The sequence below is a fragment of the Podarcis gaigeae genome (genome assembly GCF_964106915.1).
Source record: "Podarcis gaigeae genome assembly, chromosome: 6".
NCBI lineage: Eukaryota > Metazoa > Chordata > Lepidosauria > Squamata > Lacertidae > Podarcis > Podarcis gaigeae.
In genome coordinates this window covers 64,664,126-64,680,694 of record NC_139682.1, presented here as the reverse complement: position 1 = coordinate 64,680,694, position 16,569 = coordinate 64,664,126, and the positions used below count along the sequence as shown (strand labels likewise).

Sequence of the window (16,569 nt, the reverse complement as noted above, 5' to 3'; positions counted from 1 at the left end):
AGGTAGATGTGGGATTCAACCCCCGCCCCGCCATTACAGGAATAGAAACAGGGAAGAAAAAAACATGCCCTGAAAAGCTTCCTGAAGGGGAAAAGCCGTGAGCATTTCCACGGTTCCTTATGCTCATTCTTGCACATGTCTCTTCCCCAAGCCCTCTGCTTATCAAAGATGGGGATGAAGTTAGTACCAAGAGGGACAGAGGCTTGGCTAGGAAGCCAAGCTGATATTTATAGACTCTTGCAATTGCTTCTTGCAATTTTCTTATGCAGTTTTCAACATTCACCTCTTTACCCTGGGCTTTGACACTCGAGATATATGTTTTAGGACCTACCGTATTCTGTAATTTGTTTTAATTTATTTTAATGTTGTATTTTTAAAAAAATATGGTAATATGCCCTGGTGAAGGGTAGAAAATAATTCGAACTAATAATGACAATATTACTAGTAATAATATTCTAATTTTAACAGCAACAACACCCCTCCCCAAAAGCCAGGAATCGCAACTTACCACCATGTGTATGTGTGAAGTTCTGTTCAGTGACAGTGGAATAGTGATTCCATAGGTGAGGGGTAGCAGCTAAGGGTGACGGTTTTATTATTATTTTCTTGCACCCCTGAAATACATAGTTTGCTTATTTAAAGACTTATACTCTTCTTGCTTTAAGCAATCATTATGCAACACAATGGCAAACGAGATTATACTTGTTTTAGCGATGGGGTAACAAAGAGGAAACATGATGCTGAACGCAGGAGAAATAGCCCCCTCTGGGAGGTATGGGACTTCGCATACAGGCCACACAGAATATGGCTCTTGGTGATGAGGGAAGCCCTGATGGGCTGGAAAAACTAATGGTTCAGTGGCAAGTCTGTAAAGGAAGAAGTGGTTTAAATCTAGAATTTAAAGGTCCGTAGGAGTCATCTCTATTGCTACTAATAAATCATCACATTTACTTGCACGCTCCTTTTCCAAATAATTTCAAAGCAGCTAACAAAAACAGTCAACAAATCAAAACAAACACAGTCATAAATATATAAGCTACATTCCATAAACACAGTATTTCACATCCGCATTTGCAAGTTAACAAAAACATCCATATTAACATTTCTCTAAACTTTGAAATGCATTCTAGGCCCCTTCAGCAGCAGGAGCAGCCTATGTCTTCAGAAGCTATGCCGTCCCAGGCTGAGTGGAAATGGGTCAGGCAGAAAACAGGGATCAGGCCTTTTCAGGGTTCACAGTGGTGAAGAAGGCCACTCACTGTAAACAGCAGCAATGTTGAGTTGCCTGGAGGCGACTGCTTCCTCTGTTCATCTAGGAATAGTGACAGGTGGCTTTAAAAGAGGACTAAACAAATTCATGGAGGGTAAGGCTTTCAGCAGCTACTAGCCATGATGGCTATGTTCTGCCTTCCGTGTTGAAAGCAGTGTGCTTCTGAACACCCCTTGCTGGAAACCACAAGAGGGGACAGGCTTCTCATAGGTATTTAGTTCGCCACTGAGAGAACAAGATGCTGTACTAAATCAGGCCTGATCTAGCAGGTTCTTCTTAGGTTGGCTCTTGAAAATGCTTTTTAAACCATTTCTTCCTTTACAGATTTGCCGTTGGTCAGTTGGTTTGACTCCTTTCTAGCAAATGGGCTCCGTTATATTCTTTCTTTCTTTTTTTACAAACGGCCAAAGGAAAAATGAGCCACGAGCCACGTTCTACCTGGCTTGCTTGTTCTGCTAAACTGGCTTATATACTTTCATGTCTCCACAAGCATTTTCAGTACTAAGTGCTATGCGAGCATATGAGTTCGTTTTATTTGATGCAAGTGAAATGTCCTTGCAGGGATGCGTTGGCAATCTTGATATTCGTCGAGATCTTCTTGATGTATAAATGTGTGTGGAGATCTCTTTCTATATCATTGCTCGTTTTATAATGTTGTGGCTCCTGTCAGATACTTTTGCTCTATTCTTTCTTTTTAATTTTAAGAGTTGGATCAAATCTAGTCTTCGGTGGATTATAAAAGTACAAAGTGCAAATGAAAGGAAATGAAGCAGTCGTGCCCTCTGATATGGTCTCACCATGCACAAATCCTGCAATAAAAGAAGTCTTAAAAATAAGGCAGAAGCCTCTGTATGAAATCACACAAAAAGTACATGAAACCCTGGTTTTGGTCCTAACAAAAAGATTACTTTATCCATCCCTTAAAATAAGGGCAGAAATTAAAGGTGCTGATGGTCTCCTTACTTTAAAAATAAAAGTAATATATTTCTGAAATTTCTTCACTAATCCAGTAAATATTAATTTGACATCTCTTTAAACCATGACAAAGCAGACTTATATGAGGTGCGTCTCCAAAAATTAATTTAAAATATAGCCTCATTTAATTTATCTCTTGCTCAGTTAAGGCTGAAGAAATCATAAATTAGTTTTCTGGCAGATCTCCAGTGACCTCAGTGGAATTTTGCCGGCACAAATATAGGTTGGATTATAGGGTACAAGTATCTGTTTTTCATTCCTTAGCCAGTTCAGTAATGGTGCTCATTGTACAAGATAGTTTTTTAAAAGTATTTTTTATTACTATTTTCAACATACATACTAAAAGCAGCTAAATTTCAATCTATAGTGTAGCTTATTTCCCCCAGCTTTCCCCTGATCAGGGATTTGATCAACTCCAAGCCCAGTAGAAAATTCAGGCTGCTTTCTACCGAACTTGCGGTTCTGTTACATCCTCATTTACCTTTTAATGCATGATGGGAGTATTCTCTGAAGGAGACGGAATAGCCATCTTGAGCTTTAAGAAGCTACTAGTTCAGTGTAGATATTGCAGGTTTTCTAGCATTGGCCAAAGTTATGCTGCAGGAAATGGCTGATATCCCTGAGTAGCAGCCGAGTTGGAGGAAGGACGTACTTTTACAGTCAGGTGATGTGGAGCAGCATTGGAGACAAGGGGATATGTCATGTTGATCAAGCAGTTTTCACTGATAAGTCACATCATAAGCAATTCGCATTAGTAGTGCATACCTGTATGTTGACTCCAATTCCACTTTAGTCTTTCTTTCTCCATATGTGTTTATGTGTGTGTACATCTCTGTTCACACATACACACTTATCCTATACTTGGAGATTCAGTTAAACATCATAACAATAAATATTTAAATGACACTTTCATTGAACAAACAAAAGATCTTGTTGATGACTAGTCCCTAATTGTTTTCCCCCTGAATATAAAGGTCTTGCACTGTTTCTAGAAAACACTTTGACCTAGAGTACAATTCATTGTGTTTGCCTCTATGCTTTCCAGCTTATAGGTACACTGTTTTTGTTTTCATTACATTATCCATTTTTATTGACACAGTTCCTTAGTGTTTTCTGTTATTGTGATAACATGGAAAAAACAGCAGAATTTTTGCACTTGCTTACATGTTTTCAAATAGTCTGTTAGATTTCTTTCTTCCGGCCTGCCTTCCCTGTCGCTGTTAGTCCTTTAATAGAGCAGGGGGTGTTGTCACAACCAGCTGGATATTTCCTTAGGGTACTTGAAGTTTTTCTTTTGAAAGCTGAATAAATGGAACCTACTGTGTAATCTCTCCCCCCCCCCCAGATATCTCATGGATAAACTGTAAAAGAGATCAACAACCATGGAGGAGGAATTTACAAAATACCTTGTCTCTGCTTCTGAAAGTCTGCTACTCCAATATGGGCAAACCGCCGATCAAAAAGATGCAAAGAAGCTGCGAAATCTCGTTATGGTCAGGATACGCACTCAGTATTTATGCAATCTAAAAGAGATGCAGTATTGTGTTTCACTTAAAATATGTGATTTGTCTGGAAATTTCATTGTGAATATTGATGCACTTGAGTCTTGCACTAATTTAATTAAACTGGATCTTCATAACAACCAGGTGAGCAAATTTTTAAAAATTAACATACAAAGTATGGTTTGGGGAAACTAGCCATTTTTTGTATTTGTTCCTGTAGGTTCTTGGCGTAGGCTTAATTTATGCTGCAGGAGCTTCCACCGTTTAGTATTTTTTATTCTAACAATAGAGAGTGTTTGTTTGTCTGTGAGAGGTGGGGCTGGCGAGAGAGCTAAACCCCACATCCTCTGTTTCTTCCAGTCATTATTGCAATAGAAATGTGGCCTTCTCAACATTGCCAAAATTGTATTTCTCACAATACCTAATGTATGAAATTAGCTGTCTGAAGAACTATAAGTTGTATCCTGAAATGTTGATATTAAGAGCCCAAAATGATGTCAGCATTTTCATGATGGTGGGAGTTGGGTGGGAAAAGTATTCCAGTTTCCACTTGGAGTGTTTGCTTATTTTCCACAACATTCCCCCCCCCCCCCCGAAGGCTGGAATTTTACCTTTTACTTTTGAAGCACTCAGTTGAGATTCTCATGTTCTCTTGCTCCAAAGGATACTGCGTTGCTCCCTCCTATTGAAGTGAATGGGGGAATCTCAATCACACATCATAGCACACATGCATCTCGGGATCGGGAGTGTTGTCTTTGATATATAAATAAAAATATGCAGGTGATCATTGACTTCCTTGGCTGAGGAAGCAATTTTGGTTTGACGGGTTACTTACACTACATTTTCCACAATGTATTTACCTTTTTCTCCTTTCTTTCAAAATTGTGTTTCAATTCTGTTTCAGATAGAAGAGCTTCCGGGCCCAATGTTTTGGGTAAACATGGCAGGACTGCAACTTCTGTATCTTCATAATAACAGCATTTCAGCACTGGAAGATGTGCATTCGTTATCTTTCTGCCCTAATCTGATCGCTCTCACCTTGTTCAACACTCCCCTGTGCCTGAAAATCGCATATAGGCATATTGTTGTTAACAGCATCTTTTCACTCAAGGCACTGGACTACTATGTTATTTCTGATGAGGAAATAATAGAAGATTGGAGGCTTCCTGAAAAATATAAACCCTTTACACCTAGCTTTTATATTGATTTTTGCCCTACTTCTGGAAAGGTAAGTTATCTAGTTGTTGTTTGTTTTAAGGCATGCCTTCATAGGAATAGTAAGCTTCAAGTATGTCATCATAATCTGTAGCCATTAGCTGAAATCCAGCAAGCACAATGGAGCATTCCAAGTTCTTTGCCTGCCAGGAACCCTGTGTGCAAGTATTCATTATTGTGGCAAATCATCATGGCTTGCAGTTACAATTATTGTTCATCAGATAATCCTAAAAATAATGAATGTTTTCATAAATTTAAAGCATCTGAATTTTTATCTGTTTTGAATTAACAGAAACATTTAGAGATGGGAGACACAATGGTTTCACAGGTGCTAGGACTAGAATTCATGTCTTTGTTTAGTTACACAATTTTGATTCTTTCCTTGGCTCAGTGAAATGTTCCAAATGTAAAAACATTGCCTTCCTTCATTGAAGCCAACATTGAAAATATACCTACAAAATGTGACTAGGCTGCATTTTTCTTTTTACTAGCCTGCTAAGATGCTAGTAGCATGTGCCTCGGTTCTGGCTTCAAAAGAGCCCCCTCTTTAACATCTGGCATGGAAATACATGAAGTTAGCTTTGTTTCAGACTAGCAAAAATGAAATGCCTTCTGCAAAACAGGCTGGCGGGGAAGGGACAGAGGCAAGAGAATTGTCTTCCCTTCCTCTGTAGCCAGAATGGAAACAAATCCAACTGGTGGAGAAGGAATGATGCTCACTCACCTGTATGGAATTCCTACTCACCTGTGGAAAGCAGGCAAGTTGTTAAATCCAAGGCTGGCTGAAACCACTTAGTTTACAAAAGAAATATGCTTGGACTGATGTGCTTTGAATGGTAAGATCTGCTTCTAGGACCCCTTTCTGGGTCCTTTGGTCCTGGTAAGTCAGACCCGTTTCACATGGCACAGTAAGAAACCTGAGTGAGAGAACCGATAGAAATGTAGGGTATTAAACTGGGGCCCACAATAGCATCCCTACAGGGGATTGGACTAGATCAGGCATCCCCAGACTCGGCCCTCCAGATGGTTTGGACTACAAATCCCATCATCTCTAGCTAACAGGACCAGTGGTCAGGGATGATGGAAATTGTAGTCCCAAAACATCTGGAGGGCCGAGTTTGGGGATGCCTGGACTAGATGACTCCAACTCCACAATTCTATGATTCTACTGTAACATTTGGAAGCTTTAGCCCTGGCAGCACCCGTCACATGATTATCCCTGCCCCCGGTCTGCTTTTCTGCTGGTGGGGGCAGCAATGTGATGCTTGTCCTCACTGGCTAACTACTAAATGTAAAGCGGGGGTGTGGAGAACTCTCCAGAAAGGATGAATGCTGTTTCTTTCCGATCCAATCATAGGGGGATTTATGGTCTTTTGTGAGCTCAATTACCAAGCTTCAAATAAAGACAGTTCCTTATCAGGTATGAAATATAATATTTACTGGTGAAAACTAAGGGGGCAAGTGTTGGCCTGTATGCCTGATCCATAACATAAAATTAGAAAAGTGCATGATTTGTTTATTTTTTTGGGGGGAAATAAGTTTTCATGTATGTTTACAGAAAATCCTCATTATTTGTTGTTTGTAGGAAACTACATTTCAGGAAGAAATGGAAATGGTAAAAAAGATAATTTCCAAAATCAATTACATCCTATCTTTTCATTCGCCAGTCCTGATTATTCAGAAATGGATAAGAGGATATTTAATTAGAAAAGTATTGTGGTAAGTCTATTTTTGCTTAGTTTTAATCAGGAGCTGTTTTCATGCAGGGCAGAGTAGCTAATTTAAGCTGACTTTTCAGCCATTTTACTGTACACAAATAAATATGTCTGCAATGCAACATAGCAGACATTACAAGCTTTCTCGAAATGGATGTTTGGGTGTAGTTATATGTTGGGACAGTTTAATTTTAAAAATGTTGTACGTAGGGAAACTGTTCAGCAGATGGCTCATAACTAAAGGGGCAGAGTTGCTGCTTCCTTGATCTGTCAAGTGGTTTCTCAGTCATGCATTATTTCAGTAATTTGGGGAGCAAGAGTGTGCAATCCACTTCTCAGTAAAAGACCCATGGCAAAGCATACACTAATTTTAATAGTTTTTGGACTATTGCATCCAGTATATCTGGGGGTTATGTCATAAAAAAATCCACTGCCACTCTGATTCTAAACATTTGCAGCAGTCTTCTTGCTACAACACAGAAGTAATGTCTTCTTGCTGGTGCACCCATATAGTTTGTGACATCGAGCTGGGAAAGTGTTTGGTATATATGACAGCATTCTAACCCCTTTTTGTCTTAATATATTTGGCTTCTGGTCTGAACACTGGACCTTTCATTGTATAAACTGATCTTTGTTTTTCAGATGGGAAAGACATATTGTACAGAGTTCTTGGCTGTAAGTGTATGTAGGGATAAAAAATGCGTTTATATTTATACAGAGCTTCCTATGTGATGCTGAGCCTTGAGCATAGCTGGTACTCTGTTTTCTACATAGGCCTAAGTTCCAATTATATCTTGTAAGTTCTTATAAATTCTGGCTCCTGGTTGTGATAGTAATACTGACACTGGAGCTGGAATCCATGGAAACTCACAACATAATTTTTAGTAATTTTTCAAGTCATTTTAATAATAATAAACTTTTATTTGTATCCCGCTCTTCCTGGCCGAGACTGGGCTCAGGGTGGCTAACATCAAATATATAACATTGGTATAAAATCAAACCATAATTAAATTACCTCCTAAAAAACAAGTCAGGATCAAATTAAAATCTAATTAGATGGCTTTCCGCAGGATTAGGATTGGGAACAGTAAATGTTCATCAGGCCCAGTTATTTACGCTGTTCTTATATGGGCCTGTGAGAAGTAGATATTCCAGAAACATACGTTTTTGTTCATTAGTTTCTATTTCATTAGTTTCTGTGTGGCCACTATATTATTTGGAACTGTGTGGACAGAAGCAGGCTATAGGTAATCTAAAACATTTTGTGCCTTCTGTTTTTTAACTTTGTGGTGTTGCAAAAGCAGCAGAAACTCCTGACTCTTTATTCTCCTTGAATGGAAAAAAAAAATGTTATTGAACCTTAAATATTTGCACAGTATTTGATAACTTAACACGCCATTGCCTTCACAGTCTTCCATAATAGCTTAAATGATGTCACTGAACGTTGTAAGAATATCGTACATTATTGCAAACACTTGGATTGTGTGACAATTTTGGAATATGAAAAGCTTTTGAAAAAATGTTTTTCCCATCATGGAGGGTTTATTTCATCTAATTATCACAAGCTTGTAGTGGTTCCCAGTTTTATAACCTCTAATTATTAAAAAAATATGCTGTCATTCAGATGTGTGCATGAAAGTGATATTCGGTGTGAGGAAACATATATAGGACATTGCAAAACAGATTATAAACACATAGCAAGGCATCAAAGGCAAATAAATATAGAATTAATCAACAGTGGCATTCTACAGCTAAAGCGTAGATTAACATATGCACAGAAACAATTGATCATTTAGACAATTTTGTCAGAGCTGAATAGCTGCACTCTATAATATTCCAGAAATAAGTGTCACTGGCATTAACTTTTTTCCTTTTATGTAGTCTACACACAGAATTTTAAGGAACCTATTAGATGTTGTAATATTGCAGTATGGAGCACATTGCAGCTCCCTTCCCCATCACAGGCTGTTCTGCAGGATCCCCCAATACTTTGTAAAAGATTTTAGGGTCACAGGTAGAAGGAAGAATGGGCAGAATTTACGTCCCCTTCTCTTACATCAACTGATGCCTCCACTGGGTCAACAGCTAGTGGAATAACAGCAATAGATTTCACTTTAAAATTTCACATTTTAAAGATGTGTAAGCTGCAGCAATGCATACTGTAAAAGCTTATACAGTGGTACCCTGGTTTACGAACTTAATCCATTCCGGAGGTCCGTTCTTAAACTGAAGCTGTTCTTAAACTAAGGCGCGCTTTCTCTAATGAGGCCTCCTGCTGCCGGTGCCCTTCCACCATTCGGATTCCGTTTGGTAAAGTTCTCAAACTGGGACACTACTTCCGGTTTTGCAGAGTTTGTAAACCAAATCGTTCTTAAACAGGACTGTTCTTAAACCGAGGTACCACTGTACTGCTAGTGTATAGTGATTGATTGGAAAAGTTAACACTCCACGCTGCAAGTGTTTGTTACAGGTTGCATTTGTTCTTATTCTCAAATTTTACTCTTTAATAACAGCTGGAGAACAATTGCCGTTTGGTTTTCCCTGTTGCTGTTGTAGACGTTGTGCCGACGCTGTGAACTAGCAGAGTTCTAGTGTTGGACGAATCAGGGCCACATTTTCTTTGAAATGAACACTTTTCACTGGGTGGCAAATTCTCTTGATTTCTAGAGAGACAAAGAATATTCTTTAAAATCTGAAATGGTGTGGACTGTAACTAACTTAACTGTTTAAGGTGGCTGAGGGATTTCCCCCCTCAAATATGACTGTGCTTAATCTCTTTATGATACACACACTGCTGTGCACTTGCAATCTTTTCACATAATATTTCAATCAAGGAATTTAAGAATTGATGCTACCTTATAAATCCAGTATTCAGCTTCTGTGAGCAGAGTTGCCAAATTGCACAAACATGTCCAGGGAAGAGAGCAGCAAAATACTAGCATAACTGGAGCTGAGGACACCTTTGTACGTGTGCTTGCCATGACAAGACTTAGGTTCTTAATATGCTTGGTGTTCTCCGTTGTGTGTGCAAACACACAGCCCAAACTTCTGCAGGAAGTGAAACTTTTAGAAGTATTATGCTACCTAGAGTGGCTGCAGCAGAAGTGCATTAGTATACATGATGGGGAACAATATGCATAGTAAAAGTTCACACACTTTGTTGCTGTAAATGCACGTGCCTAAGTGATGTGAATGACTAACGGACATATTTCAGATGTTAAAAGTTTTCTTTGGTCTTTTCAGTGTGATATCTGAAAGAAAGTATATTCTCCAGGGTATTCTGCATTCATGTCGTGGGTGCACTACACCCCACACCAGATGATGTTAAATTCATGCTTAGCATCATAATTTCTAAGATGAAAAGCACTGACTTGTGCCTTTGTATTATTTGTACACAGATGGTGTTCTGTGAAGCATTCAGCAAGCAAGCAAACCACATCTGTCAAAACACTCTCCATCAATTCCAGCATCTTGTGCTGAGTAGCAATTGAAAGGTTGTCAGTTTAGATCAATGATTCTCATACCATGTTGGGTTGACTGGTCATTTGTACGGACTGAAAAGCCCAACTAGCTCAGGAGCTGCAGGTAGCTCATTTGAGCAGTTCAAGAGCCGTTTCTTGGCTGATCGAGGAAGTGAATGATGAAGTCCACTGTAAGGCTCTTCTGTAGGAGCAGTCTCTTGAATCTCCTTTCCTCCCACTTTCAGTCACATGCAAGGACTGACACATGCTGGAACTCCTCCCCAGAGGAGGAGGGGAAAGTAATGGTAGGACTATGATAATCCCTAGGGGCCTTTAAACTGGCCAGTAGGAGGAAGTGAAGAAGCAGTGGTAGTTATGGAAGAGGACTGATTGGTTGGAAGAGAAAAAAACAGTAGAGCAAAGGGAGAATTAGAAATGCTGTGATGGGACAAAGTGAAATATGTCCTATTGTGGGACAGCACTGCTTAGCACTGTAGCATCTCTGTAGTTCTAAAGTTTTGTTTGTTTTTCTTCTTTGGAGACTCAGAGCACACCTGAGGTCTATGGATTTGTGCTATCTATCTACATATCTTGTCGCTTAAAGCAACACTGAATATTGACAGCCATCTTTGTTTTGATACACACAACCATTTGGCATGAAAAGTGAAAGCTACTTTAAAGATAATCTTGTCAAGCTGTTACTCTGATGAAGAGTGACAGACTCTGCATCATTTTGGCAGACAGGTCAAGTTTTCTTTGGGGAAGTGACAATTTTCCTTTTTTTTTCAACTAATGAAAAGTCTACAAAATGCGTCTTCTCTGAGCCAAATGTATTTTGAAGAGAGAGTGCACCGAATATGAAACATAAACATATTGGCACCATGGTATGCATCCACAGAAAACCTGTGTGCTGTTGAAAAGTTTAATAGAAATACAAACTTGAATGTCTTTCAACAGTGGGATGTTAGGAAGATTTCAATGGCTTTGCAGGCATATACACCAAAACAAGTGTTTTAAGATCCAAGTAACAATTTCTTATAAGCTGGATCTTTTTGGTACATATGATAGTGGAATACTCATATAAACTCTACTAATTTGTGAAAACTAGCTTTTCAGGAATAGCAGTAGTTGCATTTGAGTCCATTGGAGCTTGGCTGCAGAGGACTCCTTAGAAGATGTATAGCTGTTAGATTATTATGACCCTGTCAGAGGTCTTCTCTAAGTAAAAGTTTCTGATACTACTTGCTAGCCCTTGGGCTAAGGTTAAATAAATAAGTGATGGGAAAGGACATTTGAAAATTGACTCTCAGTACACTGTGATATCCATCAGAATAAGTTCAGGCATCATCTCAAGTTACTCAATTCTATATCAACTAGCTAAGAATGAAGTTGAGAGCTATAATAAATAACAATACATAGTATTTAGAGTGTTCAAAACACTTCACACACTTTTCAGCAGCCCTGTAAATTGTTGTCTATATATTATTGTTCCCATATTGAAGGCTGGAGGAGAAGTGAATCTCAAAGGTTTGAACATTGATTTAACCGGCTAACATAAAAATGTAGAGTTTGGATTGGATGCAGGACTTATAAAAGTCATTTGCAAAAGAACTTGCATGTGTACTTGCTTTTTCAGAATTTTATGCACAAGCTTCTTAGTATTCTAGAAAGAAAATGCTAAGAAGGGGCTACAAAGACTTAATAATTTTTCAGGAAGAGATTAAGTCTTCTTAATGCCTAAACACACCATAGCATAGTTGCATTCTGCTAATAGATGTTCAGAGCATACACCTTACATATTTCTCCTTCATGCTTATGCATTTTACAGGTTATTAATAGCCTCTAGTATATAATACTAAAAATGTCAGTGCCTCTCCAATGTCTTCAAAATAATTTCATTATTATGTTAATATGAAGCCCTCTGTGGATAATGTTTTGTCAATCTTTTTTAAAAGGGACTGGATGTTACATTATAAAAATTATATGCTTAACTCTTTCTAGTTGTTAAGTAATTACCTTGACCAGCTCCATGAACTTTGAAGATCATTTTCAAATTGTTTTCCCTAAGATTTACCCCCATTTTTGTTTTAAAACCATGGAGTTGGAAGGGACCATAAGGGTCTTCTAGCCCAACCCCATGCAGTGCAGGAATCCTTTGCCCAACACATGGCTTGAACCCATGAACTTGAGTTAGGGTCACCATGTGTTCAGAATTTCCCAGACATAGAGGAGATTCGGCCGTCGGAAATAGTGCCCGGGCAGAAATCACTTAAATGTCTGGGAGGAAAGCTCAACAACTTTGAGCAGAACTGAAAAAAGCTCAAGAACTTTGCTTCTACCCCCACCAGGTAACCCTACTTGAGTTTAAGAGTCTTGTGCTCCACCGATTGAGCTGCCCCACAGGCACCAAAACTTCATAAGTTTCTGAGTCACTCTGTAGCCTTCTCTGTCCGGAAAATGCATGGCCATCTTTTTTCTCTCTGATAAAGTGAAACCAATCTGACTGGCAAAATGTCCAGCTTTCAGCTTGAGAGGCGATATGTGTAGAGATATGTAGGGACCTTTCATTTTGATTGACATACCTAGTGTTAATCACAGCGAATTATTTTCCCAGGGTACTCCAATCACAGTTAGAACTGATGTTTTCATTGTCACATAGTATGCTTAGGAGAGAATAGCAGCATTTTTTAAATTCAGCCTGCAATTCAGTGCACACTTTCTTGAGAATAAGACCCATTGAATTTAGTGAGACTGACTTAAGAGTAAACATGCATAAGACTGCACTCTTATTCTCTCTGATCATAGTAAAATGTGTTTTGCTGTGTTTGAAAATATACATCCCTTTCCTTCTTTAAAACTGCATAGTCCAATCCATAGATCTTCAGGCATAATCCTAATTGTAGTCTCCTCCTTCTTCATACCACTAAATGCATGTTTGAAGAAGGTGACGGGCTCCACCTCCTTTCCTTTCACAAGCAAGTAGCATTCAGCTATCATAACTTGGTACAGCAGTATTTTGTGCTCTTGTGAGTCATGTGTACTCTCATAGCCTGTTTCCTGATGGAGAAAACCCACATTAAATTTAAGCTAAGCTTGAATACAGTGATCCTTTCAGCTTTTCTTTAATTTTAGACAGCTAACCACACTTTTCCTATTCCTTTTTTCAGCGTCTCTACAGGGCTTTATCAGAGATTTTGTTCACATATATCACATGTATCTGTGACAAGTTTCAGCAAATTCAGTAATATACATATAGTGACAGAGATTGCAATCCTATCCACACCTACCTGGGAGAAATTCCCATTAAAGATCGTGGGGGCATACTTCCAATACTGGGAAGATGAATGAGATGATGAAATTAAAATTAAGGAATTTGATCTCAGTGTTCTGTCAGTCACATTTTGATGCAACATACACTTTATTTGTCAACAGCATGGATAATGCTTTGGAAAATACTTTAAAATAATTAAGGCAAAATAAGAGCTGTGTTTATCATCACTACCTTGCTTTGAGTTTTCACCTCCTTAAAATAAATTTGCCAAACCTTTGTTTCTTACAGCCTGGTTCCTATGCAAGATGTTCTGCGATATAAACGTTACATGAGAGGTGGACTAAAGCTACCACCTTTAGGATCTGATAGGGATGTGAAGCAGACAGCTTTGACTAAGATGGAACAGCGTGCGGAGGTCAAAACGCGTGCCCCTGGAATCACAGTAAGTGTGCTATTTATATATTAATTTGGAAGCTAGGGTTGTGCATCATATTTTCCCGAGGCAAACTAGGCATATTCGGCAGGATTTAGGTGTCGCCTGAGTTGGATTGAGATAGTTACGGATCGCTGCAGGTCGGGTTGGGTGGTCCAGAGTGATCCAGGACTGTTAGGCATCAAGCAGAAAGGAGAGGCAGGCATCATGTTGGAAAACCCTATTGAAAGGCTGAGACATACTTGGCCAAAAACTGCATCGTCCCAGGAGATGGTAGGAGCCAAATGATGCCCCACTTTCCCGCTTACCTGATGCCTCTTGCCTAAAGCACCATCCTGCAGGATTATTGTAGAGGCATCAATCTTGCTGCTGAAGGAAAGCCACTTGCAATGCAGCAACCCACAGACTTGCACCCCCTTAGTTGTGAGTGGGGAGGCAATGCCTCCTTCCCTCATGCTCCCTGCCTGCTGTATGTTTAATTGAGGTTTTAAACAATTAATTAAGCATGATCCCTCCCCCTGAACTAATTTGGAACCAGATCCAGGCTGGGTAGATGGTACCCAGCTTGGCCTGGTGTGGGTTGGCCTGACAGACACCCTTTTCCTTCTCCATCAGGGCCATGAGTTGCATACAGCTCTATCAAAAACTATAGGAGAGAATCTGCATTTTACATTTAGCAGCAAGAATCATTCTGTGGATCCAAGGAAAATCAGTAGAACCCTGGGAAATTTGTCCATATTTGATTATAAGGAATTTACACTTGTAAATTCTGTACACCTTGTACAGATCTATTAGAAATGTGCTCCAAATGACACATTTTGGGCAACATTGTATCTGGTATATGATGTTATATTTAGCAGTACAGAAGTAAGGCAGTGGGAATCCTGGAAGATTCAAATTAAGTACAGTGGTACCTCTGGTTGCGAACGGGATCCGTTCCGGAATCCGGTTCACAACATGAAAAGAACACAACCCACAGTGGCGCACGCTGGTTGCGATTCGCCGCTTCTGTGCATGTGCGTGACATCATTTTGCGTGTCTGTGCGCGAGCGGCAAAACCGGAAGTAACCCTTTCCGGTACTTCCGGGTCACTGCGGGACGTAACCTTAAAGAACGTAACGTGAAGCGGACGTAACATGAGGTATTACTGTACAAATTTCACCATGACAATGGGATCCCAATAATGACCTCAGAAAGCAGTTTTGAAGGGTAACCAGTTTGACAGCATCTTCCCAATCCCACACTTCTGCACCATATACCGCTTGTGGGATTACCTTTCCCCCAAAAATCTTAAGTGCAGGGGGTACCAAGTTACCACCTCAGTAGCGAGTAAAGGTAAATATGGCTATGATTACTTGTAGGGTTGAGAGCCTTATGGAATCCAAATGCCCTGACCAGGTATAGTTCTGATTGAACTGAATTCTCAGACGCTTACAATTCTTAATCTGTTCTATATTTATACAGTCTATTTCCACTTATGTAGGTGTGAACTTTAGCAGACAAACCATCTTAGTTTCAGCATAACTCAAGCTAAGGAATTCCTTTTCACAAAATAATTCAAGGTCTCTGAGAAAATGTCTCATAAAGCTTGTGGCTAAGAATTGTAGGAGAAAAGTGCTGAGGCCCTTGAAGATCTGGGGTAATATTATTTATATGAAAATTGAAGGGGGAAAAGTGAGGGAGGCTAGCAGATATCCCTGTCTTGCATCCCTTGAAGTTGGAATCACCTTGTTGAGGTCACCATTAAAGCCAGCTCACCAATCTGAAAATAAAGAGTTTTAATTAATTAATTAATTCTTTGGTGTAAGGAAATATACATTTATATCTAATCCTATATACTTGATCATTTCATGTTTTTCAAATATGATTAAATATGTTGCATAATGAATCTAAATACTCTGCGAAGGGTTTTCTGCAGAATTTGATGGTCTGTGAACTGCAGTTTGCTTAGTAGTCAGTGAAAAAATATACTGTATTTAAATTATTTATTTTTTAAAAAATAGACAAAATGAGAGTTTTGAACTACCAGAAGCAATCATACAAAGTCGATTAAAAAAAAAAGCATATACAAGCGTTTTATATTATTTTCTTAAGTCTTAATTCCTTCCTTTTATTTGCTTTTTTCAAAACAAATACTAGCAGTCTGTTTGGAGAAACTAGCAGAACGAATTTCAACATTGATATGTCTAAATTACATCCGAAAAATAAGAGCAAATATTATTAAAGCAATGTGGCTGCAATCTGTGTTAGAGTGGATGTAACAAAAGAAAATGGCTTGTTCCATCGCTAGGAATTGCAATGATATATTTTAAATTGACATGAAATGGTTTCTGATAGGGTGGGCAACATCTGCTTCCACTTTGTGTGATGGTGGCCTGTGGCTCCAATATGCAGGCATCATTGCGTGAGCATACAATTCAGAAGTATGCCTCTCCATAACTCTGTTAGGAATTTGCTCTCCACGCTCCCCCCCCCCCCCGTCTTTCCTTAAGCACTAAGCTACTGAGGAAGACAGTTTCCTCTTATTAAAAGCTTGCCCTAGTAGAAATCTCACAATAAAATTTGCACAGTTGTGTCATGGGGTGCTGCATGTCCCATTAAACTTTAATTAGTTTAATGTAAATGCCCAGTGCGCTTCCATCGTCACAAGTCCCACTACAGCAGAGTATTTCGCACAGCAGTTGAAGAGCAGGAGAGGCAGTATCTTTTCAAAGAGGAGTCTTGGAG

At 39.1% G+C, this 16,569-nt stretch overlaps 1 protein-coding gene across 13 annotated transcripts in view; it reads left to right on the top strand.

Moving 5' to 3' along the window:
• LRRIQ3 (leucine rich repeats and IQ motif containing 3) overlaps positions 1-16,569 on the top strand; it is a 48,584-nt gene that overhangs the window by 5,424 nt on the left and 26,591 nt on the right. For 11 of the 13 annotated variants that reach the window (XR_014565325.1, XR_014565326.1, XM_083743063.1 and 8 more), the window contains exons 2-5: positions 3,591-3,891; positions 4,652-4,975; positions 6,548-6,681; positions 13,698-13,851. Coding sequence is in view for 11 of the 13 variants with exons in the window: in XM_083743063.1 (XP_083599189.1) it covers positions 3,628-3,891; positions 4,652-4,975; positions 6,548-6,681; positions 13,698-13,851 (876 nt within the window). In the remaining 2 variants the exon portion in view is untranslated. Of the gene's footprint in view, positions 1-1,831; positions 1,882-2,078; positions 2,215-3,590; positions 3,892-4,651; positions 4,976-6,547; positions 6,682-13,697; positions 13,852-16,569 lie in introns of those variants that run through there. The other 2 variants (XM_083743065.1, XM_083743061.1) reach the window with 2 other exon arrangements.